This window comes from Colletotrichum godetiae (genome assembly GCF_030913485.1).
Source record: "Colletotrichum godetiae strain CBS 193.32 chromosome Unknown BDP55scaffold_96, whole genome shotgun sequence".
In the NCBI taxonomy this organism is placed as follows: domain Eukaryota; kingdom Fungi; phylum Ascomycota; class Sordariomycetes; order Glomerellales; family Glomerellaceae; genus Colletotrichum; species Colletotrichum godetiae.
The window spans coordinates 1-27,857 of NW_026851344.1; the positions used below are offsets into that span (position 1 = coordinate 1).

General features: G+C 36.9%; 3 protein-coding genes across 3 annotated transcripts; all 3 read right to left on the bottom strand.

Annotated features, from left to right (window-relative positions):
• Positions 1-1,212: 1,212 nt before the first annotated feature.
• Positions 1,213-3,325, bottom strand: BDP55DRAFT_686046 (TPR domain-containing protein). Its single transcript, XM_060576487.1, has one exon. The coding sequence runs from the start codon at positions 3,206-3,208 to the stop codon at positions 1,511-1,513; it is 1,698 nt and encodes a 565-aa protein (XP_060422075.1). The 5' UTR covers positions 3,209-3,325; the 3' UTR covers positions 1,213-1,510.
• Positions 3,326-4,050: 725 nt separating this feature from the next.
• On the bottom strand, positions 4,051-5,637 carry BDP55DRAFT_567486 (amino acid permease; the record flags this gene model as incomplete). Its single annotated transcript, XM_060570599.1, has 1 exon — positions 4,051-5,637. One exon carries the CDS (start codon positions 5,635-5,637, stop codon positions 4,051-4,053), a length of 1,587 nt encoding a protein of 528 aa, XP_060422076.1.
• Positions 5,638-25,621: 19,984 nt separating this feature from the next.
• On the bottom strand, positions 25,622-27,331 carry BDP55DRAFT_686051 (GDSL-like Lipase/Acylhydrolase). The gene is made up of 3 exons (XM_060576488.1): positions 26,954-27,331; positions 26,421-26,863; positions 25,622-26,357 (listed from the first exon to the last, which is right to left on the bottom strand). Exons 1-3 carry the CDS (start codon positions 27,067-27,069, stop codon positions 26,029-26,031), a joined length of 888 nt encoding a protein of 295 aa, XP_060422077.1. The 5' UTR covers positions 27,070-27,331; the 3' UTR covers positions 25,622-26,028.
• Positions 27,332-27,857: the final 526 nt, after the last annotated feature.

Here is a 27,857-nt window from a genome sequence, read left to right on the forward strand (position 1 = left end):
ACCAAGTGCCAGATGTACAACGGCTGCGCTGGTGGCTGCGAGCCCTCCAAGGCTGGCACCTGCTCTGGCTAAGCTTGTGAAGCATGCTTGAAGACATCGTTGCTCATTGCCCAAGCGGCGGGGCGAACATACCGAGAAACCGTGGAGTGTTCAAGACTGAGCTACTCCTAGTCTATTCGACTTCTTGTACATAACATATATTACCATGTGGGAAACCACGGAAATACTTACACCATTCACTATCTGAAGGGCCTAATGCCCGGAACATGGTCCTCCAATACTCGTTAGAGTGAGACATGTTTGCCATGTTACTTAAGCATTTTGTTGGAATATTGACGGCAGAAAAGGGTGGATTTGGAAAGTGGTCTTGGGGCCCGTTGCAAACGGGCCTTCCACCTACTTATACCCAACGGAGGAATCATGGGCTCTGCCCACCAATTTCCTCCTTGAGTCCTTACATATACATACGCAGTCCAGTACCAAGATTATTGAGTTCCGTACGCCCCCCCCCCCCCCAGGCCCCTGCTGACGTGTATACCAACACATTTACAACATCCTCTTAGATACTCGATTCTTGTGACTACAACTCCAGGCTTTCTGCGACTTTTAGTCGTTGCTGAATTTCTCAGGCGACAACTACCGATGTTTCAGAGTGGACCCTCTCCGAGAGCAACTTAAATTGTTAGGTTTAGACTTGCATAACTTGGCAACTCCTATCCTGAACTCCGGCCTAGAACTTGCCAACTAGGCAGTTGGAAGTACGCTGCTCACTGGCTTCCCTTGGGAAGACTTTTTTGTCGTACCACATTCATCTGCCAAATTACGGATATAGCGGCGTAGTTTATTACGGCCGATGCGAGGTCATACATAGTCCTGATGGAGATAGCAAGATCGAGGGGTCGGGTGAAGCCCATAGAATACTAATACAAGGAGCAGAGGTTCGGATGACATAGATCGAACCACTTTCATCGACCGCAATGAAAGTGGAAATCTGCTCCGGAATGTGAAGTAATCAGACCTTAACCTACAGGCAGTATGGAATCTGACATCTTTCTTGAATTAGACCCTAAAAGGATAACGATGTACTAGCATTTTGTTTGTCATCTGAGTAATTCGAAGAAAGAAGCACCAGATCACAAAGCTGATAGGGCTAAGTAAAAGGAATCGTATCACAGGCGAAGCAATACGTCAACCGCACTTGAATGATCGGCTGGAGAATGTAAAAGGATTGGCCATTATTGAAGAGATTTGTAATTCTAGTGAAGTAAAAGTGATCTCTTCTTGATTTTACTAAACCACGAAACGAATGCTTTCCGTTGATGCAGTCCCTTTCCATTATGCCCATGTCCTTCCCGTCCAATGCCTTTGCCACTCTGAAGCTACCCAGTTCCATGATCCATCTCACTACACTATACATTTCCTCACCTGGAAGGCAGTGTCATAAACTGGCACGTGGTCTCTCGAGGTCTCTGAGGCGACGCTGAGACGGAGGCCTCAGGGACCGCACCTGTCAATCGACCGTCTTCAAGCGACAGAAGCACGATGACTTGACGGGAACGTCCGCCACAGCTAACGCCATTTGAAGTTGCGGTTTGAGGATTTTGGCCTCGTCTACCCGGCCCAACTTCATCAGACACTCGTAGAATCCGTGCAGTGCCCACACGTTGTTGGGGTGTCGCAGAGCCCGTGGCAACGTCTCGTCAACCCCGAGGTCTGCGCTGTAGACAGCCGCTGCCTCCTCGACATGGCCCTGCTCCAGCAGTAGCGCGCCGAGCGCATGTCGTGCTGGTTGCATCCACCCCCATGGCTCATCGTAGGGTAGTGCATCGTCTCTCTCCACGGCTTTCCGCAGATGAGCAAAAGCGATATCGTAGTCCTTCATTCGGTATGCCAGCTCTCCATCAAGCATAGCCTCGGCAATGGAGAGAATTGACTGACAAGTATTATTAAAGACCGAGCGAGACAACGGTACCCGTTTCACTGCCTCGGCAAAGAGTACGCGCTGCTTTTCCGCCTCTTCGATTCGGCCCTGCACGGCGTAGGCTATGCCCTTTGCATAGTGTGTCATGGCGACGGTTGAGCAGTAAAGCTTGGGATCTCGCGGGAGTTCAAGAGCGTGGATAGCTTCCCAGCGGCCGAAACGAACGAGAGCATGCATTCTCATACCGAGGAAGCCCTCGAGCCAGTCTGCCATTGGCGGGGACTCGACTCGCAGGAGATCTTCAGAAATAGTCGACTCAAGCTCTTCCACCGTTATGAGGGCTACCCGGGACTGACCACACAACATGGCGGCATACAGCCTGAAGTGAAAGTCATGAGACCGATACAGAGTGTAGAAGTTGAGAGGGCCCTCGCGAGCGAGAAACTTGGAGTCGGCACGGATCGCGTCAGAGTTGGAAGCGATGGCGCGACGATATTCTCCACAGATAATGTCCAGATGCGTGGGCATGTGCTCGAGATGTCCCGCGTCTGGGACAAGTCCGCGAAGATTGTCAGCTATAGTCAGGGCAGCTTCCGGAGTTGGTGACATTTCCATGAGATGGATATATAAGTGAAGAAGGCCTGGGTGCTGCGAGGAGCCTCTCAGCCTGAAAGTGCGGTCCATCACATCCTTGATCTCCAACGTCCTGGCACCTGGCGTTGGCTTTCCAGTCCTGTAGTCCCATAGCTTCCAAGGCGTAACATTCATCGTGGCATCCGTCCACAAGGCAACCACGTCGAGATCATCAGGGTATGCTTGCAGTACCAAGTCCATGGCTTGGGCGTAGTCCTGGTTCCACTTCGAGCAATCTTCCGCCGGCTTCTCCTGCGGGTAGCGACAGGACAAAGCATTGATGAGCGCAATCTCGACCGGCGTAGCTTTGCCTGAGTGGCTCTTTGCCTGCATGATCGTGTGATGTGCACGTTTGGTCGTATCGGCGAGATCCTCTCCATCAAAGACCTTCCATGGCTTGTTGTAGTTGGGCCCAAGGACGAATGCGAGTCCCCAGTAAGCCATGGCGCAGAACGGGTCATTTTCAATGACTTTTCGGAAGCACCTCGCTGACTCCTCATGGTTGAAAGCATACGCCCACGTCAGGCCGCGGTTGAACCATACCTGGGCATCCTGGTTCGACGTACTCACGGCGCGATGGAATGTGCCGAGATTGTACGGATAGGCGGTATCGTTGTATGAGCTGAGGGCAGAGGATGTAGCCTTGCTTCTCATTTTGGCGGATGCTTGGCGCTAGTTGGCTGACGGGAGATCTTTCCTGTATCAAATGGTACCGGTGACAGGCCCGGGATGCGAGAGCTGGGGGGAGGGACAGGAATCGGGATGTTGGGGTGGTGGGTGTCGATTGGTTGAGACACCTGCTGTCAATGATGTATTAGGAGACGTGCCGTGTCGGACTATCATTTCGCCGCTAAAGTACCTAGTTTCCCCCTCAATCCCACCGTTCCCGTTGTCCCACGTCGTGAACCTAAAAACCATCCACCCGGAAACATTGCTGAAACCCCGGTAAGTCAAAGCACTGATATGCACATATTCATCTGGACGCTCCTTCTACATGTCAGTCGGCTGTGATAGTAGAGTCCGGGGTAGTGTTGAGTCTAGCACATCATCTCACACGGACTGTTGTCAACTTCGATGACATGGTCGATAGTTTGGACGACTTCTCAGCTCGAACTCGGCGAACTCAGCCTTGGACTTAACAGTTGCAGTCAGCTACCTTGTCATGAAACCTGTCTTGTAAATGAACTGTTTGCCTTCATTACTACGCAACATGTATATTGAGTCAATCCCATTCACAATCAACTACTTTCCATCCGGAGACTTTCCTCCTCAGAACGGCGGAAACATTTGGGTGAACGGAGAGATCTGTGCTCAAATCGCGTGAATATTCGTTAGAGCAGATATCCCTCCATGGGGTATGCATGGTTGTGTAGTTACTGTACGCGACACTTGGGCTGCAATAGAAATCGACTTGATTTATGACACGGGAAAGCATATCGTATTGGCGAAAGCCATTGAACTTGAATGAATATGGATACTTTTGGCTTTGGAATCAATCAGGCTGCATGGTGGTGAGATGCTGCTTCTATCACGGCACCGCCTGTGGTTGTCGGACCTTCGTACCCCTTCCTTGCCCCTAGCATCCACCAGAGACCAACGAATATGGTGAGGCCACCCCATATCAAGCATGCGTAGTTCATCGACTGGGCATCTGTCGGCAGGGCGAAAGGAAAGCAGTAGATGACGAACCACACCAGCATGTAAGAGCACGCAATGCCGTTGATGGCAAAGCCAATCCATCCACGCATATGGAAGGGACCGTACGCGATCATCTTTCTCCCCGAAAGGAGGTTGGGTAATATGGCAGCGAGATAGGAACTGCTTGAAAGAAGAATGAAACTTCCGACAAAAGCGTTGAAAGCCGTCGTACTGCCGACGTAGATTGCTCCGAGAATGGTGACCAGGATGGCTGACAAGACAGTAGACCACATGGGCATGCCCAGCCTTGGGCTAACATGTCCGAGCAGGGCGGGACGGGGACTCGCGCCGTCACGGGCGAGGGCCCATAGCGTGCGGCCGCAAGTGATGTACAATCCCATGAGCGTCAGACCAATGCAGATGAGAACGAGGGCGAGCAAACCGGTCGCGCCGGCAGCGGAGCCAGTTGCCTGACGGTAGATCTCGGCGATCGGGTACGGGGATTCGAAGAGAGCATCATAGTCGTTGATCGCGTACATAATAGTGACCAAGTAACAGAAACCAGTGATGAAGCCGATGCTCAGCTGCAAGCCGAGAGCGATTGGGACGTTGCGCTGAGGGTCCGGGATCTCCTCTGCCAAATGGGTCGTCGCATCGACGGCACCGACACTGAAAGCTCCGTTCAGCATTCCGGCTACAAAGACAAAGCCATTCGGGTATCCGATGTCGGCGGTCCACTCGGTCCAAACGAAGGAGGAAGATGCATGCGGCGGCCGTCCACCTCGACCAGGCATGACGGCTACAGTGATGATAGTGATGAGAAAACCTGCAACAATCGCAAAGACACCAAAGTCGTTGATTCGCGGCATGGCACTGTTAGCCATGCAGACGATGGCGCATGCGAGCCATGTCGCAATGATGTAGACGATGAAGACGTGCCAGGGCTTGGCCTCGAAACCCGCGTGGTTGAGCGCGTACATCTGGACCACCGTGTTGCCGAAAATCGATGCCATGCTGGCCGCGCCGAGGATCCAAGCGAGGTAGTTCCACCATCCGGCGAAGAAGCCCACAATGCGGCCCCATCGGCGGCCGGGTGTGACGGAGGCCCAGTGGTACACTCCGGCGGAAGAAGGGATGGCGCTCGCTAGCTCGGCGATGCTGGCGGCGACGGTCCAGTAGCAGACGGATACGGCGACGAACTCGTACAGGACGCCGGGGGGACCGCCGTTGAAGATGGCGACGAGGATGGAGCCCCCGATCGCTGGCCAGACATTGCCAACTACCAATCCGACGCCGGCGAGGGAGAGCAGATTGAAGTTGCGCTCGAGTTCTTGGACGTGGCCGGACGCGTTGATGGCTACATCATGCTGGTCGGCCGATCGTGTCTTGTTGATGTTGGGGGCCGTGGCCTCGCTGTCGTCGTGGAGTTTGGAATCGCGATCCATGCTTGGCGCGTGCTGAGAGCCAGGAAGATGCAGACGGACCTGCTGCTGGTCTTCGAGAAGTTCAGGGAAGGAAAGTCGAGGCGGGCCTGTCTAGATAGACATCCAAACGCGACCGGCCCGGTGCTACCTCGAAAATCCCGAGAAATTCAGTAGCGGCATTCACGGAATGACGATATCGGCACTCATTGTCACTCAAATTGCTGCTTCATTGATCAATTTCGCCGACGGCGCCCACAACTTGAAATAGTACTGGTGCCCGGCGGCACTCATTCAACATGCCAATGGTCTGATGGTACGACTTGGTCGCGGGGGAATCATCCCTTTTGATATCGGTATCGCCACTAGCAATGAGAGATCCCTGAGATATCTCCCAGTCAGGGGAAGGGGATTGGCTGTGCTGGCCATTCAAGTGCTGGACACTTATCCGGGAATGTCACTGAACCCAGCCACTGGGCACCCCTACTAAGGTTAAGCTCACAGCCCAGCGCTACTCCAAGTCTGGCAATTAAATTGCAGACAATACATGAGAGCTATGAAGGTATCGAGCCGGAGCCGGCTGTCGTCTTCGATGCCGTTACGTACTTTTAACATGCGAATCTTCCTCCCCGCAAGTCGATGGAGCAGGGAGTCAGCGGAGAGATCAATTGTGGCCCTTTAGACGGAGTTTAGGTGCCGGTTAGATCCACTGATTGCATGGGCGCAAAGAAAATCTTACGCAAGAGCTTGACCACGCTTTGCGGGGGAACAGGCCGCCGGCTCTTGGCTTTGGGGGAATTTGCTTAGTAACAAAGATCGCGATTGTGAGCGCTAATGGACCCGGTGAAGAGTTTGGGAGTTGAGAGAAGCATTTCGAATGCGATACGAGAGCTCTTTCAAAGATGAGTTTCAGCGACCGAAATTTTGGCATGCTCAACTAAGGCTTAGGCGCATCGTGGCCGAATAACTTATTGCATGACGTCTTACTATTCATGTGCGGCAAGAACCATGGTTGGCATGACGACTGTAACCTGCGCTGAAATGGATAAGCTTAAAGAGAGAAAAATGATATAGAATAGAGAATATGGCGTAGGAGGGTTTATAAGAAGATTTTAAGAGAATCATGTCTGCTATGCTTGAAATTCGGACTTTCGGACTTTCGAATAGCATAACAAAAGTCCACGCTGCTATCAAGACCCGATACCAGGACCAAGCGAGGCGACAAAGCAGCGCCAAGCTCTGGGTGTAAAGCACCAGCCGCGTTCCAGTCTTGGCTTGACACTTTACTTGGAAGATAATTTCAATGTCTGACGCATGCACTTGTGACTCTTTTGTGGTTAATCGGCGCCCGAAGGTGCCGACCAAGACCCCACTTCGGCCCGGGTGGGATCGATACACGGGAGCGGCTTCCTGCACAGTCCCGCGAAGGTTCAAAAATCCCCGTTCGACTTCATCAACCCAATCTTGTTATTTTCCGTGACATTGACGGCTGTGCAGATCCCGCCATGTCACGGTAGCGGCTCCCACACCTGGTCTTTAAACACACGACACCACATCGCCGTCGCAAAAAGCAAATAAGAGTTTTTAGGTTACAGTGACGAGTTAGTCCTCGGTACACGAGCACTTACATAGTAGGTATGTTACTGCCTCCTCTACGTCAGACTAGAACACCGGCCCCCAAGTTATCGGCTGGCATAACTTTTATTTTGATAACGGGCTTTGCGGATATGAAAAAAGAGTAGGAATCATTCAACTGTACAATCCGACTAAATTGACTATATGCTACTATGAGATAGGCCCTACTTTTCAAACCAATTAGAGTAATCTTTTTAATTACTTTAACTATTTTAAATTAATTAAGCTAAACTAGTAAAGATTTATAATTCGAGCTAATTTATTAAGTACTATATTTTACTGAAATAATATTAATTATTTAATTAAATAGCATTTATTTTAATTATAATCTTTATAATAACCAAGTTCTAAAAATACATTTATAAATCCTACAGTCGTAAATATGTTTTATTACTCTTATTATTATAATTTAGAGATTTACAGATTCATTTAATTAAATATATATTATAAATCTTCAATTAATCTTTGTTAATTATATTATTAAATACTTTTTCTTTATGACGTTTTTAACTTTTTTGTTAATTCACTAACTAGTTCTTTTTAATTTTTTAATTTTTAATTTTATAGACGGCTTTATAAGCAATATCGGCCTTTACTAATGATTAAAGTTTATATAAAGGTGCCGGCGGGCAGGCGCGGAGCCTTGGCCGAAGAGCCTACTTAAGCGTACGTGTGGTGCACGTCTGGCACGTAGTGCTAGAAGTGACTGATCTTTTGGGTCAATTGGCAGGAGCGCAGCACACCACCTGCCCCCTTACAAAAATGCTCTTTATATTTATTATAATTATCGAGATTATTAATCAATAATTTAAGGGGTATTATAAGGTTGTTATTATTATAAATAATAATTATGAATAATGTTAAAGTTTAAATTAACCGGTTATAAATAGATTAGTAAAATTGTATTTAATTTAATTAATATAATTATAAAAATAAAAAGTTCATCTAAGCTAATAAAAATTTTATAATATTTACGAGTACTTTATAGCGGTTATATTACGACCCAATATATATAATTAAGACCAAGGCCTGCCCCGCAAGCTTATAATAGCTATAGTATAACTATATATATATAAGTAAGTAGAATATATATATTACCCTAACGGAACGGAAGAACTATAAATTAAGTTACGTAACGATAAGAGATAAAGAGATCCGTATATTAAAAATACGGATCCTGTCCTTTTATAATATAGAGCCTATATATTTAAAATATAGAGCCCGTTAAGTAGATATATGGATAAAGGATATATTTAGGAACGAGACGTATATATAATATAGACTTAAGCCGGGCTTTAAGATAGACTTCCTATAGCTTCTTTAATAATCAACTTAATATCAAATTTTATAATCGCTTTTAACTATCTTTATTAAAAACACCTTTTAATAAGACTACGATTAATTACTAAAACCTTACTTACCTTACGACTTATAGATATAGCTTTAGGGAAGCTATCCATAACTACGACACTATTTACTTAGCCTTTATAGCCTTAACTTCTATTAACATATTTACCATAATTAACTAGCTATAATACTTTAATTACTCCTATTTAATAAGTTCGCTCTATAAAAAACTAACTAAATAGTACGAACGATATCTTCCCGCGCCTTTATAAAGTTACCTATTCCGGGCTCCTCTACTTCCTCTAAATAACCTATTTAAAATTTAGCTAAAAAGATAAAGATAGCCCCGATAAATATTAACTCCAACGACGAGGTTATCCTTAATAAGGACGTTTACAAACAACTTAAAGAATAAGTTAAAAAAAGAAACGTAGATATCGCCAAAATACAAACTATATATAACAATACCGCAAATAAGCTCTAAAACCTCAAAATTATAATCTAGTAGTTTAGGAATAGCCCTTAGTATATTCAAGACCTAAAAAATAAAATTATTTAAATTAAAAAATAAAAATTAAGTACTAACGTCCAGGCTCTTTAAAAAGAGGTTAATACCCTCCGAGCCGCTACTAATATCATTAGTACTCCCCTTTAAGGAGGATAATAGAAACTTAAACTTAACGTACCTATTACTTATAAAAGTACCCCGGGTACTCTTAAAGGATTTTTAATTTAAGTTAAGAACTATCAAAACTTTCATTATGGAGATTTTATTAATAAAACTAAGAAAGTTATATATACCGTTAGCTTCTTTAAAGGACAAGCCCTTAAATAGTTCAAACTAATTTAGGAGGAATACCTTAATAAGGAAACTCTTAATAAGTACTCTACTAAAGTATATAATATCTACTATAGCTTTAATAGGTTCGAAAAAGCCCTTAAGTCCTTATTCTAGAACCTTAATAAAAAACGATAAGCTAAGTATAACCTAACGTAGCTCCGATAAACCAAATCGGCAAAAGAATACTCTGCTAAGTTTAAATATCTTAATACTTAACTAGACCTTATTAACGATATAAAAATATTTATATTTTATTAAAGATTAAAAGATAAAGTTAAGGACGAATTAGTCCTACTCGATAGACCAAATAACTTCCTTTAATATAATAAACTCGCTATTAAGCTCGATAACCGACTCTATAAATAAAAAAAGGAAAAAAAGGATTGTAAATAGGAATTTAACATAGGATATAAATACTAATAATAACCTTAACATAACTTTTAAATTAATTAATAACCCTATAATAACTAAAACGTTAATTATTAAAGTACCGCTTACAGATAGTATAAAGGTCCTATAGACCTTAATATCGCTAAAAAAGAAGAAAACCGACCAAAGAAAGAATTCAAACACTATAACTATAATAAGCTAGGATATACAGTTAAGGACTATCGATAACCTAAGTATATCTAAAACCAACCTATCCCGGAAAAAAGGGCCAACCTCGCTATTAAGGAAGTTCCTTATATATAACTATTATGGATAGGCTACTATAACGATAGCTATCTTATATACTAAAATAATAAAAAATAAACGGGATAGTACCTTAAGAAGCTAAGAAATAAAGAACGATTAGGATATAATATTATACTACTACTAGTTAAAACCCTAGCGGTAATAAAGAAAAAAGAACTCCTAATTAAGACTATCTATATAATATAATAAAAAGACGGTAATAAGAAATTTATTCGTAAGGTTAAAGATGTTACGACCTAATATATATGACTAAGACCAGGGCCTGCCCCGCGGCCTTATAGTAGCTATAGTACGACTATATATATATAGGTAAGCGGAATATATACGTTACCTTAACGGAACGGAAGAACTATAGATTAAGTTATATGATGATAAGAGATAAAGGGATCCGTATATTAAGAATACGGATCCCGTCCTTTTATAATACGGAGCCCGTATATTTAGAATATGGAGCCCGTTAGGTAGATATATAGATAAAGGATATATTTAAGAACGAGACTTATATATAATATAGACTTGAGCCGGGCCTAAAAATAGACTTCTATAGCTTCTTTAATAATCAACTTAGTATTAGATCTTACGATCGCTTTTAATTATCTTTATTAAGAATACCTTTTAATAAGATTATGATTGATTACCGAAGCCTTACTTACTTTACGACTTATAGATATAGCTTTAAGGAAGCTATCTACGATTACGATACTATTTACTTAACCTTCGTAGCCTTAATTTTTATTAATATACTTACTATAATTAGCTAGCCGTAACACTTTAATTATTCTTATTTAATAAGTTTGCTTTATAAAAGATTAACTAAATAGTATAAACGATATCTTTTTATGCCTTTATAAAGTTACTTATTCCGGGCTCCTTTATTTCTTTTAAATAACTTATTTAAAGTTTAGTTAAAGAGATAGAGATAGCCTTAATGAATATTGACTCTGACGACGAGGTTACCCTTAATAAGGACGTTTATGAATAACTTAAGGAACGAGTTAAGAAAGGAGATATAAATATTGCTAAAGTATAAACTATATATAACGATACCGCAAACGAGCTTTAAAACCTTAAAATTATAATCTAGTAGTTTAGGAATGGCCCTTAGCGTATTTAAGACCTAGAGAACGAAGTTATTCGAATTAAAAGATAAGAATTAAGTATTAACGTTTAGGCTTTTTAAGAAGAAGTTAATACCCTCCGAGCCGCTATTAATATTATTGGTACCCCCCTTTAGGGAGGACGATAGAAACTTAAGCTTAACGTACCCATTACTTATAAAGGTACCCCGGGTACTCTTAAGGGATTTTTAATTTAAGTTAAGAACTATTAGAACTTTTACTATGGAAACTTTATTAATAGAACTGAGAAAGTTATATATGCTATTAGCTTCCTTAGGGGACGAGCCTTTAAATAGTTCGAACTAATCTAGAAAGAATACCTTAATAAGGAAACTCTCGACGAGTACTCTATTAAAGTATATAATATCTATAATAGCTTTAATAGGTTTAAAAAAGCCCTTAGGTCCCTATTCTAGGATCTTAATAAGAAGCGATAAGTTAAGTACGATCTAGCGCAGCTCCGATAAATTAAATCGGTAAAGGAATACTCCGCTAAGTTTAAATATCTTAATACTTAGCTAGACCTTACTAACGATACGAAAATATTTATATTCTATTAAGGACTAAAGGATAAAGTTAAGGACGAATTAGTCCTACTTAATAGACTAAATAACTTTCTTTAATATAGTAAACTCGCTATTAAGCTCGATAACCGACTCTATAAAAAAAAAAAAAAAGAAAGAATCGTAAGTAGGAATCCAATATAGAACGTAAATACTAATAATAACCTTAACGTAACTTTTAAACTAATTAACGACCTTATAATAATTAGAACGGTAACTGCTAAAGTACTACTTATGGATAGTATAAAGGTCCTATAGACCTTAGCGTCGCTAAAAAGAAAGAAGACCGACTAAAAAAAGAGTTCAAGTATTATAATTACGATAAGTTAGGATATATAGCTAGGGATTACCGATAACCTAAGCGTATTTAGAATTAACCCGTCCCAGAAAAAAGGGCTAACCTTACTATTAAGGAAGTTCCTTATATATAGCTATTATAGATAGGCTACTATGACGATAGCTATTTTATATACCGAGATAGTAAAGAATAAATAAGATAGTACCTTAAAAAACCTAAGAATAAAGGACGATTAGGATATAATACTATACTATTATTAATTAAAACCTTAGCAGTAGTAAAGAAAGAAGAACTTTTAATTAAGACTATCTATATAATATAATAAGAAGACGGCAATAAAAAATTTATTTATAAGGTTAAAAAGCAGCTTAAAGACCTATCCTGTAAAGATAAAATCGAAATACTTAAGAGACTAACTCTTAACTTTAGCATTATAGACGAAGGAAGAATCGATTTCTAAGTCGAAAAAAGGAAAATTAATATAAAAAATAGCTCTTACCACCCTAATAAAGAATTACCTAATAATTCGGACGAACCTCGCAACGTCGCTCGACGACGTACTTAAACGGAGATCGATTATAAGGCACCGCCTAATATTAACGATACTAGCTTTAAAAAGGATAACGACGAACTAAGGTATAAGCATATCTACCTATTTAAGGATAACCAAGTTATTTAGTTCTATAGAACTAAAGAACGTAAAAAAGACATAATAACTCCTTATATAGAAAAAGACCATTCTCTATTTAACCCCAAGGACCCCTTTTATAAAGAATTATTTTAGGTAGAATGCCTAGACGATAAGTACTTTTAGTACCTCACACCTAAATAAGACAGCCACTTCTACCTATAAAGGCACGACAACAAACATATTAAGGATATCTATATAGATAACTAACTACCTAATTAGACGCTATAGTACTATAACGATAATAATAAAATAATATTCGGTCTAGACCCAAACTTCCCTATAAGGTATCTAAATAATTAATATATAAACTAAGAAGACTATAGATATAACCAATACTAGATCCATTATATTAGAAAGGCTAAGGCCTAAAGAAAGAATTAAGAACAATAAGAAGCCCAATAGAAAAAATAAGCATTAAAAAATTAAAAAAGCTAATCGCAAAAGAATAATAAAAAGTAAAATTAAAAAATAAGTTCCTATATATAACTAAACAGTATAATAATACATACCTATAAATAAAACTCGAAATTTACGGAAAAGTATTAAATGCCATTATCGATAATAGCGTATAAAAAAACTATATCTTATTAACGGTAATGAATAAGCTCGACCTACTATAAATATAGAAGGATAACCCCTACCGACTATAAATAATAAAAGGAGAATAAGTTAGATACGATTTCGAATATATTAATCAAGAGACTATATACCTTTCGATATATATCAACGATCGGTAAAAACAACTAAAATACGACATTATGGAGATTAAAGATATCGATGTTATCTTAGGACTCTCGTAATTATAAAAATACAACCTATAGATAGATTAGATAACTAGCTAAATCTAATAAGAGAATCTAGTTACTAAACGACCTTAAAAGAAAAAGGGTTTAAGCGGATTCTTAATAACTCCTAAAGAAAGAAAATAAATACGATATATAACTTTTATTAAGATAGTAGAAAGCTTTAAGAAATTTATAACTAGAACTAACGATTAAAGATCGCAACGACTCTAAACTATACCTAAAGAGTACCGGAAATACATAAAACTATTTATAAAACCTAAAAAAACAGGATTATTAGAATATAGTAGCTAGGACATAAAGATTAAACTTAAAAAAGGAATATAACCTAGATTTTATTTATTATACCCTATAAACCAAAAGGAATAAGAATACCTTAATAAATACATTAACGAAAAACTCAGCAAGGGATATATTCGACCGTTAAATTCTCCCGTAGGATTTCCCTTATTTTTTATATTAAAAAAGGGAGGAAAGAAATTAAGATCTATAATCGACTATAGGAAACTTAACGAAATTACTAAAAAGAATTATTATCTTTTACTCCTTATTATAGAACTTAGAGATCTACTTCACGGAGCTAATTAGTTTATTATAATAGATTTTAAAGAAGTATTTAATTAGATCCGAATTAAGAAAGGAGATAAATAAAAGACCGTATTTTAAATACGTAGAGGATTCTTTAAGTACCTCGTTATACCCTTTGGACTTATTAACGTACTAGCAATATTTTAAATAATAATTAACTATATATTTAAAGAATATGTCGATATTTTTGTTATTATTTATATCGATAACGTCCTTATTTTCTCTCCTAACCTCGAAACTCATAAAAAGCATATCTATATAGTATTTTAGAAATTTTAAGATACTAAATTATATACTAAACCTTTTAAATGTAAGTTCTATGTATAGAAGGTGGACTTCTTTAAATATACTATTATGCTAGGATAAATTTATATATAAACCTTGAAGGTAGAAGTAGTTAAGGACTAGCCTATATTATAAAACGTTAAGGACGTATAAAGATTTTTAAAATTCGTTAACTTCTATCGATGATTCTTTAAAAATTATATTAATATTATTAGACCTCTTAATAACCTAATACGAAAAGATAACCCATTTGTTTAGGATTCTTAGTATAAAGAGGCCTTTATTAAAGTTAAAAATATAGTCGTCTTTAAATTAGTAATTATAATCCCGGACCCCTAAAAAGCCTTCGAAGTTAAGACCGACGCCTTAGACTTCGCCATAAGAGTAATCTTAAAATAATAAAACGAATAAAGAAAACTTTATTTATATTACTTTTATTCTAAAGCATTCTACGGAACAGAATTAAATTAATAGATCTACGATAAAGAATTAATAGCTATTATCGAAGCATTTCGAGAATAGAGACTATAGTTATCTAGAACTAAATACGAAGTTATAGTCTATATAGACTATAAGAACCTTATAAACTTTACGATAAATAAGAATCTAAACAAATGGCAAGTTAGATAGAGCAAATTCCTATCTAAGTATAACTTCCAAATTATTTATCGGAAAGGTTTAGAAAACAGTAAAGCAGATACTTTTAATAGAAGACCTAACTATAAGGTCACGGTCCCTAAAGAAACTTAAGTTATCCTTAAATTAAATAAGGACGGTAGCTTTATACTAACTACGAAGCTTCTTATAATAACTAAAAAGATTAATACTAGCCTAATTAAAAAAATAACCCCTAAGCTTATTATAGAAATTCATAATATACCCGCATACGGCCATTAAAAAATTACTAAAATATAAAAATAGATTCGCTAGTATTATAATAAATCCGCTATATACACTAAGATTACGGAAGTAATTAAGGACTATATAACCTATAAAAAAAGCAAGAATAGCCCGTATAAACTATATAGCAAGCTATAACTATTATAACCACTAACGGAAGTATAGTAATCGATCTTATAGGACTTTATTATTAAATTACTAAAGTCTAAAGAACTACTTACGAATATATAGTACGATAGCATCTTAATTATAGTTAACTAACTTACCAAGTTCGCCTACTTTATACCCTATAAAGAAGCTAGCAGCGCCGAGGAATTAGCATATACGTTCTTTAAAAACGTTATTACTAACTACGGTACGCTAAAGAAAGTAATTTCTAATAAAGGCTCTCTATTTACTTTAAAGTTTTAAAGATCCTTAATTTCGCAACTTAATATAGATCATAAACTATTAACCGCCTTCTATCTATAAACCGATAGTTAAATAAAAAAAATTAACTAGATTTTCGAAATATACCTCCGTTATTATATAAACTACGATCAAAACAATTAGGTAATATTATTACTAATAGCCTAATTCGTATATAATAATACAGTTAGCAAAAGCATATAAGAATCCCTATTTTATTTAAACTATGGATTCTAGCTAATAGTATATAGAGAAGTATGATAAGGACTATAGGCTATAAAAGTAGTAGTAGACGTAGCGAAACTTAAAGAACTCTAAAAGAAAGTATCTTTAGACCTCGAGTTTGTACGCTAACGTATAAAGAAAAATACAGATAAATTAAGGATTAGAGGACTAACCTTAAAAGAGGGGGATAGCGCCTATCTCTTTCGCCGTAATATTAAAACGAAACGACTAAGTGATAAATTAGACTATAAAAAACTTAGACCTTTCGAAATCATCTAGAAAGTCTCACTAGTTAATTATAAATTGAGACTCCTAGACATAATAAAGTATTATCCGGTCTTTTATATTTTACTTCTCGAATTAGTACTTAAAGGTTTATATATAGAGGACCATATTATTGTAGAACCTAACGAACTAGAATATGAAATTAAATAAATTATCGATAATAGAATTAAGAACGGAATATAAGAGTTCCTAATTAAATAGAAATACTACGGATATAAGGAAAATATATAGGAACCTATTATAAACCTCCAGAATTTCTAATAACTTTTTAAGGATTATTAAAAGACGGTATTAACGGTCTTAAAGATATAAACTCGTTGTTAATCCTAAAAAAAGACTAATTAATATCGTTAAGAACGCTAATAGCCTAAAGGTCACTTACGACCTACCGCTCGTAAATATTTAATATAGGAAGGATATTATCTTCCTCCTCTAACTCTTATATACTACGAGAAAAAGTCTCTATATATCTCTCCTTTACCTTCTTATAAATTACCTAAATACGAGCAAGGCGACCTACTACCTCGGAGACCTCGGATTATATCCAAGCTAGCTTTTTATAAAGATCGAGTAAAACATTATTAGCTTCCTCCTCCTTCTCTTCCTATTCTAAATACTAATTATTTAGCCATCGTACTAAAAAAAAACATTAATAAAAAAAGGTTACGACGGGTAAAAATAATATACTTATAACTCGATACGATAATAAAACCATCGTAAGGATACTTTAGGTTTTTATAACTTTAGTACGTCTTTACACCGTTAGCTATTTAGTACGGGCGCTTAATATAAAAATATCGAATATAAGGCATAACGTCGTTAAAACTAAAACGATTAAATACGTCATTATAAGCTAAATAAAGTTTTAAAATAGTATTTTTCGAAAAACGTTTCTTAATACGACCTAATATCGTATTAGTATATTATAATAAGTAAACTTAACGGACCCTAACCTAGGCTATAAATACCTACTTATAGGTCTACAGGACTAGACCTTTAGAAGGGAGACCTAATATTACGACCTAATATATATAACTAAGACTAGGGCCTACCCCGCGGCCTTATAATAGCTATAGTATAACTATATATATATAGGTAAGCGGAATATATACATTACCTTAACGGAACGGAAGAACTATAGATTAAGTTACGTAACGATAAAAGATAAAGGGATCTATATATTAAGAATACGGATCCCGTCCTTTTATAATATAAAGCCCGTATATTTAAAATATAGAGCCCGTTAGGTAGATATATAGATAAAGGATATATTTAAAAACGAGACTTGTATATAGTATAGACTTAAGCCGGGCCTAAAAATAGACTTTTATAGCTTCTTTAATAATTAATTTAATATTAGATTTTATAATCGCTTTTAGTTATCTTTATTAAGAACACCTTTTAATAAGACTATGATTGATTATTAAAGCCTTACCTATCTTATAACTTATAGATATAGCTTTAAGGAAGCTATCTACGATTACGACACTATTTACTTAGCCCTCGTAGCCTTAACTTTTATTAATATACTCACTACGACTAGCTAGCCGTAATAAAAGAGTAGCTCGAAGACCTATCCCGTAAAAACAAAATTAAAATATTTAAGAGACTAACTCTTGACTATAGTATTATAAACAAAGGAAGAATCGACTTTTAAATTAAAAAAAGAAAAATTAATATAGGAAATAGCTCTTACTACCCTAACAAAGAATTACCTAATAATTTAGACGAACTTCGTAATATCGCTCGACGACGTACTTAGATAGAGATTAATTATAAAGTACCGTCTAATATTAACGATACTAGCTCTAAAGAGGACGACGACGAATTAAAGTATAAATATATCTATCTATTTAAAAATAACTAAGTTATTTAGTTTTATAGAACTAGAGAATATAAGAAAGACGTAATAACTCTTTATATAGAGAAAGACTATTCTTTATTTGACCTTAAAGACCCCTTTTATAAGGAATTATTTTAAGTAGAGTGCCTAGACGATAAGTACCTTTAATACCTTATACCTAAATAAGATAGCTACTTCTACTTATAAAAGTACGATAGCAAACATATTAAGGATATCTATATAGATAATTAACTACCTAATTAAACATTATAATATTATAACGATAACGATAAAGCAATATTCGGTCTAGACCTAAACTTCCCTATAAGGTGTCTAAATAATTAATATATAAATTAAGAAGACTATAGATATAACTAATACTAGATCTATTATATTAGAAAGGCTAAGGCCTAAAGAAAGAATCAAGAACGATAAAAAGCCCGATAAAAGAAATAAGCATAAAAAAACTAAAAAAGCTAATTATAAAGGAACGACAAAAGGCAAGATTAAAAAATAAGTTCCTATACATAACTAGATAGTACAACGATATACACCTATAAATAAGACTCAAAATTTACGGAAAAGGACTAAATGCTATTATCGATAGTGGCGTATAAGAAAGCTATATCTTACTAACGGTAATAAATAAGCTCGACCTATTATAAATATAGAAGGACAACCCCTACCGACTATAAATAATAGAAGGAGAACGAGTTAGATACGATTTTAGATATATTAATCGAGAGACTATATACCTTTCGATATATATTAACGATCGGTAAAAATAACTAAAATATAACATTATAAAGATTAAAGATATTGATATTATCCTAGGACTCTCGTAATTACAAAAACATAACCTACAGATAGATTAGATAACTAACTAAGTCTAATAGGAGAATCTAGTTACTAAACGACTTTAAAAAAAAAAGGGTTTAAATAGATTCCTAGCAACTCCTAAAAAAAGAAAACAAACACGATATATAGCTTTTATTAAAACGGTAAAAAGCTTTAGGAAGTTCACAACCAGAACTAACGATTAAGGATCGCAACGACTCTAGACTATACCTAAAGAGTACTAGAAATACACAAAATTATTTATAGAACCTAAAGAAACAGGATTATTAGAATATAATAACTAGGACATAGAGATTAAACTTAAGGAAGGAATATAACCTAGATTTTACTTATTATACCCTATAAACTAAGAGGAATAAGAATACCTTAATAAATATATCGACGAAAAACTTAATAAGGGACACATTCGACCGTCGAATTCTCCTATAGGATTTCCCCTATTCTTTATATTAAAGAAGGGAGGAAAGAAATCAAGACCTATAATCGACTATAAGAAACTCAATAAAATTACTAAAAAGAATTACTATCCTTTACCCCTTATTATAGAACTTAGAGATCTACTTTACGGAGCTAATTAGTTTACCGCAATAGATCTTAAGGAAATATTTAACTAGATTTAAATTAAGGAAGGAGACGAATAAAAGACCGTATTCCGAATATATAGAAGACTCTTTAAGTACCTCGTCATACCCTTCGGACTTACTAACATACTAGTAATATTTTAAATAATAGTTAACCATATATTTAAAAAATACGTCGATATCTTCATTATTATCTATATCGATAACGTCCTTATTTTCTCTCCCGACCTCAAAACTCATAAAAAGCATATCCATATAGTATTTTAAAAACTCCAAGATACCAAACTATATACTAAACCCTCTAAATACGAGTTCTATATACAGAAAGTAGACTTCCTTAAATATACCATCACGCTAAAATAAATTCATATATAAACCTCAAAAATAGAAGCAGTTAAGGACTAGCCTACACCATAAAACGTTAAGGACGTACAAGGATTCTTAAGATTCGTTAACTTCTATTAACGATTCCTTAAAGATTATACCAACATTATTAGACCTCTTAATAACCTAATACGAAAAAATAACCTATTTATTTAGGATTCTTAATATAAAAAGGCCTTTACTAAAGTTAAAAATATAGTCGTCTCTAAACCAATAACTATAATCCCGGACCCCTAAAAAGCCTTTAAAGTTAAGACCGACGCCTTAAACTTCGCTATAAGAGCAGTCTTAAGACAACGAGACGAATAAAAAAACTTTATCTATATTACTTCTACTCCAAAGTATTCTATAAAACAGAATTAAATTAATAAATCTACAATAAGGAACTAATAGCTATTATCAAAGTATTTCGAGAATAAAGACTATAGTTATCCAGAACTAAATATAAAGTTATAGTCTATATAGACCATAAGAACCTTATAAACTTCACAATAAACAAGAATCTAAATAAACGGTAAGTTAGATAAAGCGAATTCCTATCTAAGTATAACTTCTAAATTATCTATCGGAAAGGTTTAAAAAATAATAAAGCAGATATTCTTAGCAGAAGACCTAACTATAAGGTCACGGTCCCTAAAGAAACTCAAGTTATCCTTAAACTAAACAAGGACAGTAGCCTTATACTAACTACAAAGCTTCTTATAATAGCTAAAAAGATTAATACTAGCCCGACTAGAAAAATGACCCCTAAGCTCATTATAGAAATTCATAATATACCCGCATACGGCTACTAAAGAGTCACTAAAATATAAAAACGGATTCGCCAGTATTATGACAAATCCGCTATACGTACTAAGATTATAGAAGTAATTAAGGACTATACGATCTGTAAAAAAACAAAAATAGCCCGTATAAACTATACGGCAAGCTATAACTATTATAACTACTAACGGAAGTATAGTAATCAATCTTATAGGACTTTATTATTAAATTACTAAAGTCTAAAGAACTACTTATAAATATATAGTACGATAGTATCTTAGTTATAGTCGACCGACTTACTAAATTCGCCTACTTTATACCCTATAAAAAAGCCAGTAGTGTTAAGGAATTAGTATATACGTTCCTTAAAAACGTTATTACTAATTACGGTACGCCAAAAAAAGTAATTTCTAATAGAAGCTCTTTATTTATTTTAAAGTTTTAAAGATCCCTAATCTTATAACTTAGTATAGATCATAAACTATTAACCGCCTTCTATCCGCAAACCGATAATTAGATAAAAAGAATTAACTAGATTCTCGAAATATACCTCCGTTATTATATAAACTATAATCAGAATAATTAAGTAGTACTATTACTAATAGCCTAATTTGCATATAATAGTATAGTTAGTATTTTAAAAACTTTAGGATGCTAAACTATATGCCGAACTTATTAAATACGAGTTTTATATATAGAAAGTGGATTTCTTTAGATATATTATTATGTTAGGATAAATTTATATATAAGCCTTAAAGGTAGAAGCCGTTAAGGACTGGCCTATATTATAGAACGTTAAGGATGTATAAGGATTTTTAGGATTTGTTAATTTCTATTGACGATTCTTTAAAGACTATATTAATATTATTAAACCCCTTAACAACTTAATACGGAAGGATAACCTATTTATTTAGGACTTTAAGTGTAAAGAGGCGTTTATTAAAGTTAAAAATATAGTTGTCTCCGAATTAATAATTATAATCCCGGACCCTTAAAAACCTTTTAAAATCGAGACCGACGCTTCGGACTTCGCTATAAGAGCTATCCTAAAATAACAAAACGAATAAAGAAAACTTTACCTATGCTACTTCTACTCTAAATTATTTTATAAAGTAGAGCTAAACTAGTAAATATACAATAAAGAATTAATGGCTATTATCGAAGTATTTTGAGAATGGAGGCCATAATTATCCAGAACTAAATATAAAGTTATAGTCTATATAGACTATAAAAATCTTATAAACTTTACGACGAATAAGAACCTAAATAAGTAATAAGTTAAATAGAGCGAATTCCTATCGGAATATAATTTCCGAATTATTTATTAAAAAGGTTTAAAAAATAGTAAAATAGACGCTCTTAGTAGAAAACCTAATTACGAAGTTACGGTCCCTAAGGAAATATAAGTTATTTTTAAATAAGAAAAGGACGGTAGCTTTGTATTAACTATGAAGCTTCTTATACTAGCTAGAAAGATTAATATTAGCCCGACTAGAAAAATAACCCCTAAGCTCATTATAGAAATTTATAGTGTACCCGTATATAGCCACTAAGGAGTTATTAAAATATAAAAACGGATTTAATAACACTATAATAAATCCGCTATACGCACTAAAGTCGTAAACGTAATTAAGGATTGTGCGATTTATAAAAAAAATAAAAATAGCCCATATAAGCTTTATAGCAAGCTATAACTATTATAACTACCTACGAAAGTATAGTAATCGATTATATAGAACTTTATCGTTAAATTACTAAAGTCTAAAGAACTACTTACGAATATATAGTACGATAGTATCTTAGTTATAGTCGACCGACTTACTAAGTTTGCCTATTTTATACCCTATAAAGAATCTAGTAGTGTAGAGGAATTAGTATATACGTTCTTTAAAAACGTTATTGCTAACTACGGTAGGCCGAAAGAGATTATTTCTAATAGGGGCTCTTTATTTACTTTAAAGTTTTAGAGATCTCTAATTTCGTAACTTGGTATAGATTATAAACTATTAACCTCTTTCTACCTATAAACCGATAGTTAAATAGAAAGAATTAATTAGATTCTTAAAACATATCTCCGTTATGATATGAACTACGATTAGAACAATTAGGTAACATTATTACTAATAGCCTAATTTATATACAATAGTGTAATTAGCGAAAGTATAAAAAAATCTCCGTTCTACCTAAATTACGGATTCTAGCTAATAGTATATAGAGAAGTATGATAAGGACTACAAGCTGTAAAAGTAGTAATAAATATAGCGAAACTTAAAAAAATCCAAGAAAAAGCATTTTTAGATCTCGAGTTTATACGCTAACGTATAAAGAAAAATGTAGATAAATTAAGGATTAAAGGACCAACCTTAAAAAAGGGAGATAGTACCTATCTTCTTTACCGTAATATTAAAACGAAACGACTAAACGACAAATTAGACTATAAAAAACTTAGACCTTTCGAAATTATTCAAAAAGTCTTAAATATTAATTATAGATTAAGACTCCTAGATATAATAAAGTGTCATCTAGTCTTTTACATTTTACTTCTCGAACCAATACTAAAGGGTTCATATATAGAAAACTATATTATTATAGAACTAAACGAACTAAAATATAAAATCGAACAAATTATTGACTATAGGGTTAAGAACGAAATACGAGAATTCCTAATTAAATGGAAAAACTATAGATATAAAGAAAATATATAGGAACTTATTATAAACCTTTAGAACTCTTAATAACTTTTTAAAGAATACCGAAATTAAAATCAAACCTAGAACTCCCAGCTATTATAGTATCCTAATCGACAACTCTAAAAGCACCGTTAGCTTATACCTTACGGGCCGTAAATAAAGCCTCTTTAACCTCTTTAAGAAACTTATTTAATATAATACGACTCTTTTTAAATACTATTTGCTTTTAAATACGGAGATACTCTAGTTTAGATAACGACTTATTTAACTCCGCCTAAGCTTTTTAATAAGCCTTAGCTTTTTTTTGTAACTCTATAGCTCTCTTTTAAAAACGCGACTCCTTTACCTATTCCTTATAGTCTAACCGATCGGATTCTACTACTAAGTAATTAACTATGCCCGATTAGCCTAAAACTATTAAATAAAATTATAAATACCTACGAATATAAATAATATCGGCTAAAGTATCGTACGATATATTTAAACGATAGTATATTCCATAGACGTCGGAATTAAGAAAAACTAGATACTGAATACCCCGTAAACGATAATTTAAATAAAGCATTATTTCTATACCTTTATTAGAAAAACAAATAATACATAATAGCTTACAACGAGATATGGCTATTTGAGATTTCGATTTTTTAATTTAACCTAATATCGTATTAGTATATTTTAATAAACAAACTTGACGATTCCTTAACCTAGGAATAAACGACCTATTTATAGGCCTAGAGGACTAGATCTTTAAAAGGAAGAGCTAATATTATAACCTAATATATATTACGAAACTAGGGCCTTACCCTATAAGACCTACGGCGGCTATTATACTATATATATAGGAGTACGAACTTAAGGTAACTCCTCCTGGGATAGAAGAATTATAGATAAGTTACGTAACCACGATTATACAATAAGATAAAGAACGGATATTTATAGATAAGTAGGACGGACGATTATAAATAAGTAGGACGGATGACCGTCTGGTGAACTATTGGATAATTATAAATAGAGATATTATAAAGGATATATTTAGGAACGAGATTTATATATAGGATAGATTTAAGCCGGGCTTAAGGATAGACTTTCTATAGCTTTTTTAGTAATTAATTTAGTATTAGATCTTATGATTATTTTTAACTATCTTTACTAAGAACCTTTTAATAAGATTATGATTGATTACCGAAGCCTTACTTACCTTACGACTTATAGATATAGCTTTAAGGAAGCTATCTACGATTATGATATACTGTTTATTTAGTATCGCAGCCTTAACTTCTATAAATATACTCACTACGACTAGCTGGCCGTAACACTTTTATAGGGTAGTTATAGTAAATAATATTAATTTTAATTAATTTAGTTTTAGATTTTCTTTTTATTAGGCAACCTTATATTTAATTAAATATATTAAATATAGGGCCTTACGATATTTAATTATTTAATATATTAAAATTCCTGTATTAAACTGTTTATTTAACTTATTTATTTGATTGATTTGAATGGGTATGTGCGCTGTTGTATCCCATTTATTGGAGGCCTACTCTAGCTAATATAAAAGTTCTTTATGTGATTTGGTTGCAGGTATTCCGAAGGACGATGAGGGGCACCTCAAGGTGTATTAATCAGATTATTCTTATGCGAATGTACAAATAGATTCTGTTCAAAACCTCGATCCAGTCTACTTTGCTCATTAGAACATGTACCCTATCTTCGTGGCCATGGGGATAAGTAAGCAAAATAACAAGGGACATTCACAGTTGAATGCGGATTGTGAAAACAACGGTCATGCCTTCATCACAAATGTTTCTCGCAGTTAAGTATCCTGTACAACATCATTTGGCCGGCCTTAAGTCATCATACCCAGCACAGACCTAAGAATCAAACTTTCTCAAAGTTCGTCCTCTTCATGGGCACCCCAGCTTCCCGGAGTTGACATCTAATCTAGTGCTCGTTGTGAGAGAATGGTGTGATCTGCGCATTGTCGTGTTGTCTCCGCTCCCGCTCACAGCTTCCGACCCGGGACTAGAGGCTCAAGCTTGGCGCCGTGGAGCTTGCAGGACAAACGTAAGGTAGTTGGTACACGTAGGAATGCTTTCTTTGTCGTGATATGTAATACTGCTTGCCATGGACGACTGTCGACATACCTACTTCCCCTCACCGGTTTTAGGCACACTGCTGATTTGGTCAACTTGAACATGTTGAGCTCTTTGATGACAGTCTAATGCTTCACTTTACGTGAACAAGCTCGAATTTACCTCCGATGACTCAACTCATTCCATGGGATCGTGTTGCACTACAAAGCAGCAGAGCTTGCACGCGTTCTATCTGAAGGAAAGGACTTGTTTAGCAGGTTCTTACTTGAACCCTGGACTGATGTCTGGAGCCAGCCTTCTGAGTTTGAGGCTCAGTACCTTATGCTCTGCTTCACCTTGGCGACGAGATGTCTGTCATCATGAGTCTTTGCTGGCTGAAACTATCTCTGCAGTGATTAGGTTTGATTGTAATTCGATGCAAGGCAAGTCAAGGTGAGACTGAATGAAAGCTGTGAGAGCCTATATGTATTCAAATTTTCGAATCCTGTTCAACATTTTTCTGACAAAAGACTACGTACTTAAAAGATAAAGTTCGCAGCAACACCCTTGACCAAATTCTGAGCAAGAAGCTTGTGGATAGCCAAACCGGCGTGGTAATTGTCGGCCCAGATGCAATCGCTGGAGCCGTAGCAGGTAGCATCCTTGGCGCCGTATTGCGCAAAGTTCTCGACAACGGTGTCAAAGGAAGGCTTGGTGTCAAAGACAAGACCCTTGACGCCGCTGTTGGCGGACTTGAAGGTAGCGAGGCGGGTCTCGAGGGCGTCGTTGTACGAGGTGATATCGGAGCGCAGGCGGGCAAGGTCGGTCTCGGACTGGCCGATCATGGCGGGAATCTGGTCAGAGAAGGCTAGTAGAGAGATGTTAGGATTAAATGCACATCAGAAGTCTATGGCCTCGGGGAATAACATACGAGGCACAGAGAGCAGGACAAAGTTCTTCAGACCATCATCGGCGAGAGTCTGAAGGAGCTCAAAGTAGCGGTCCATAATGTTGGTGACGGGTGCAGACACCTTATCCCAGAACGGCTCGCCGACATCATTAATGCCGATCCAGACGGCGACGAGAGCGTTGTCCTTGTTGACGACGCTAGACACGTACTGCTTGTATTGGTCGACCTGGTCGTCGACGCAGTATTGGGCGTAAGTGTCGACGATATCCTTGTCGGTGGTGGCGCCGGTTACGGCAAAGTCATAGGTCAAGATGGTCGATGTGTTGAGGGTGCTCGTGAGATGGCCGACCCAGTTCAGGCCGCTAGAGGTGGTCTGACCGGGCAGGGAGGGGTTGCCGAGCGGGTTTCCGGCAGCCGGGAGGGTGCCGCCGGGCCAGAAGCCAACAGTAGAGTAAGAGTCGCCGCTGCGGGGAGGGTATCCGCGTCAGATGGATCTTTCTCTCTTATCATTCCGCAGATATGGAGAGTACGGAACGGGGATGCGGGTGACTTACAAGACTATCAGGTTCTTAGAACTGTTGGTCTGTCTCGGGAAGACGGCCGGGGTGGGACTGGCAAAGGACAAGGACAGGCCGGCTGCCAGGGAAAGGGCTTTGGTGAAGGACTTCATTTTGGGCCAGGGATTGTAATGTTATGTACCAGCAAAATATCAACAAGAAGAATGATAGTAAATAGGAACGAGAAGCGAATGAGAGGCTGAGAAACCGTGCAGGGAACACCAACGAGAGACGGGACGACTGAGAATGGTACAGGTGAACAGATCAGATGGCCGGCCCGCGTGGGACGCGCAGGGCTTTACATATTATACTGGCGGCTTGGCTCCCTCCTTCGACCCGTTGACCAAGAATCCGAACAAGAGAGTTCGGCACCAAGGGGGCTCTTGATGAAAAAGACTCCGTCACTGTGCGTTTGCAGTACATTGAATTCTCCATACTCGGCCAACGTGCTTTTCAATGCGATTGGTGGAACTCCCAATTGAAGCTCGGGCCTGGGCGGTGCAAATTCCAAAAGGGGCGAGATTGCAGGCGCTCCGCTGGGGCATGCGGGGCCGAAACGCGCCATCGAGCTCCTTTTTGGTGTTTGAACTCGATAGATGTTGGTCTTAGCCGCTGCATCTTGGTCTCTATTTGGTCTGCTGGTGCCGCTGACTTTGGGGTGCCGATCTGGCAAGTTTCCTCCTTAGACGAGTTGCCAGCTTGAAATGGTTCAACAAAAAGAGACTCTGACGCGAGTTGGAGGGACAAAACATAATAAGCTCATCCCTCACCATCTTGCTTAAAGGCTTGAGTTTAGACCAGTGGCCCCCACAATGCTGAACCAAGTTAGGGCATATGCATAACTCCAAGTCAAAGTAATTCTGGATGCTGTAGGAACCGAACGTTCCCACAACCTGATGAA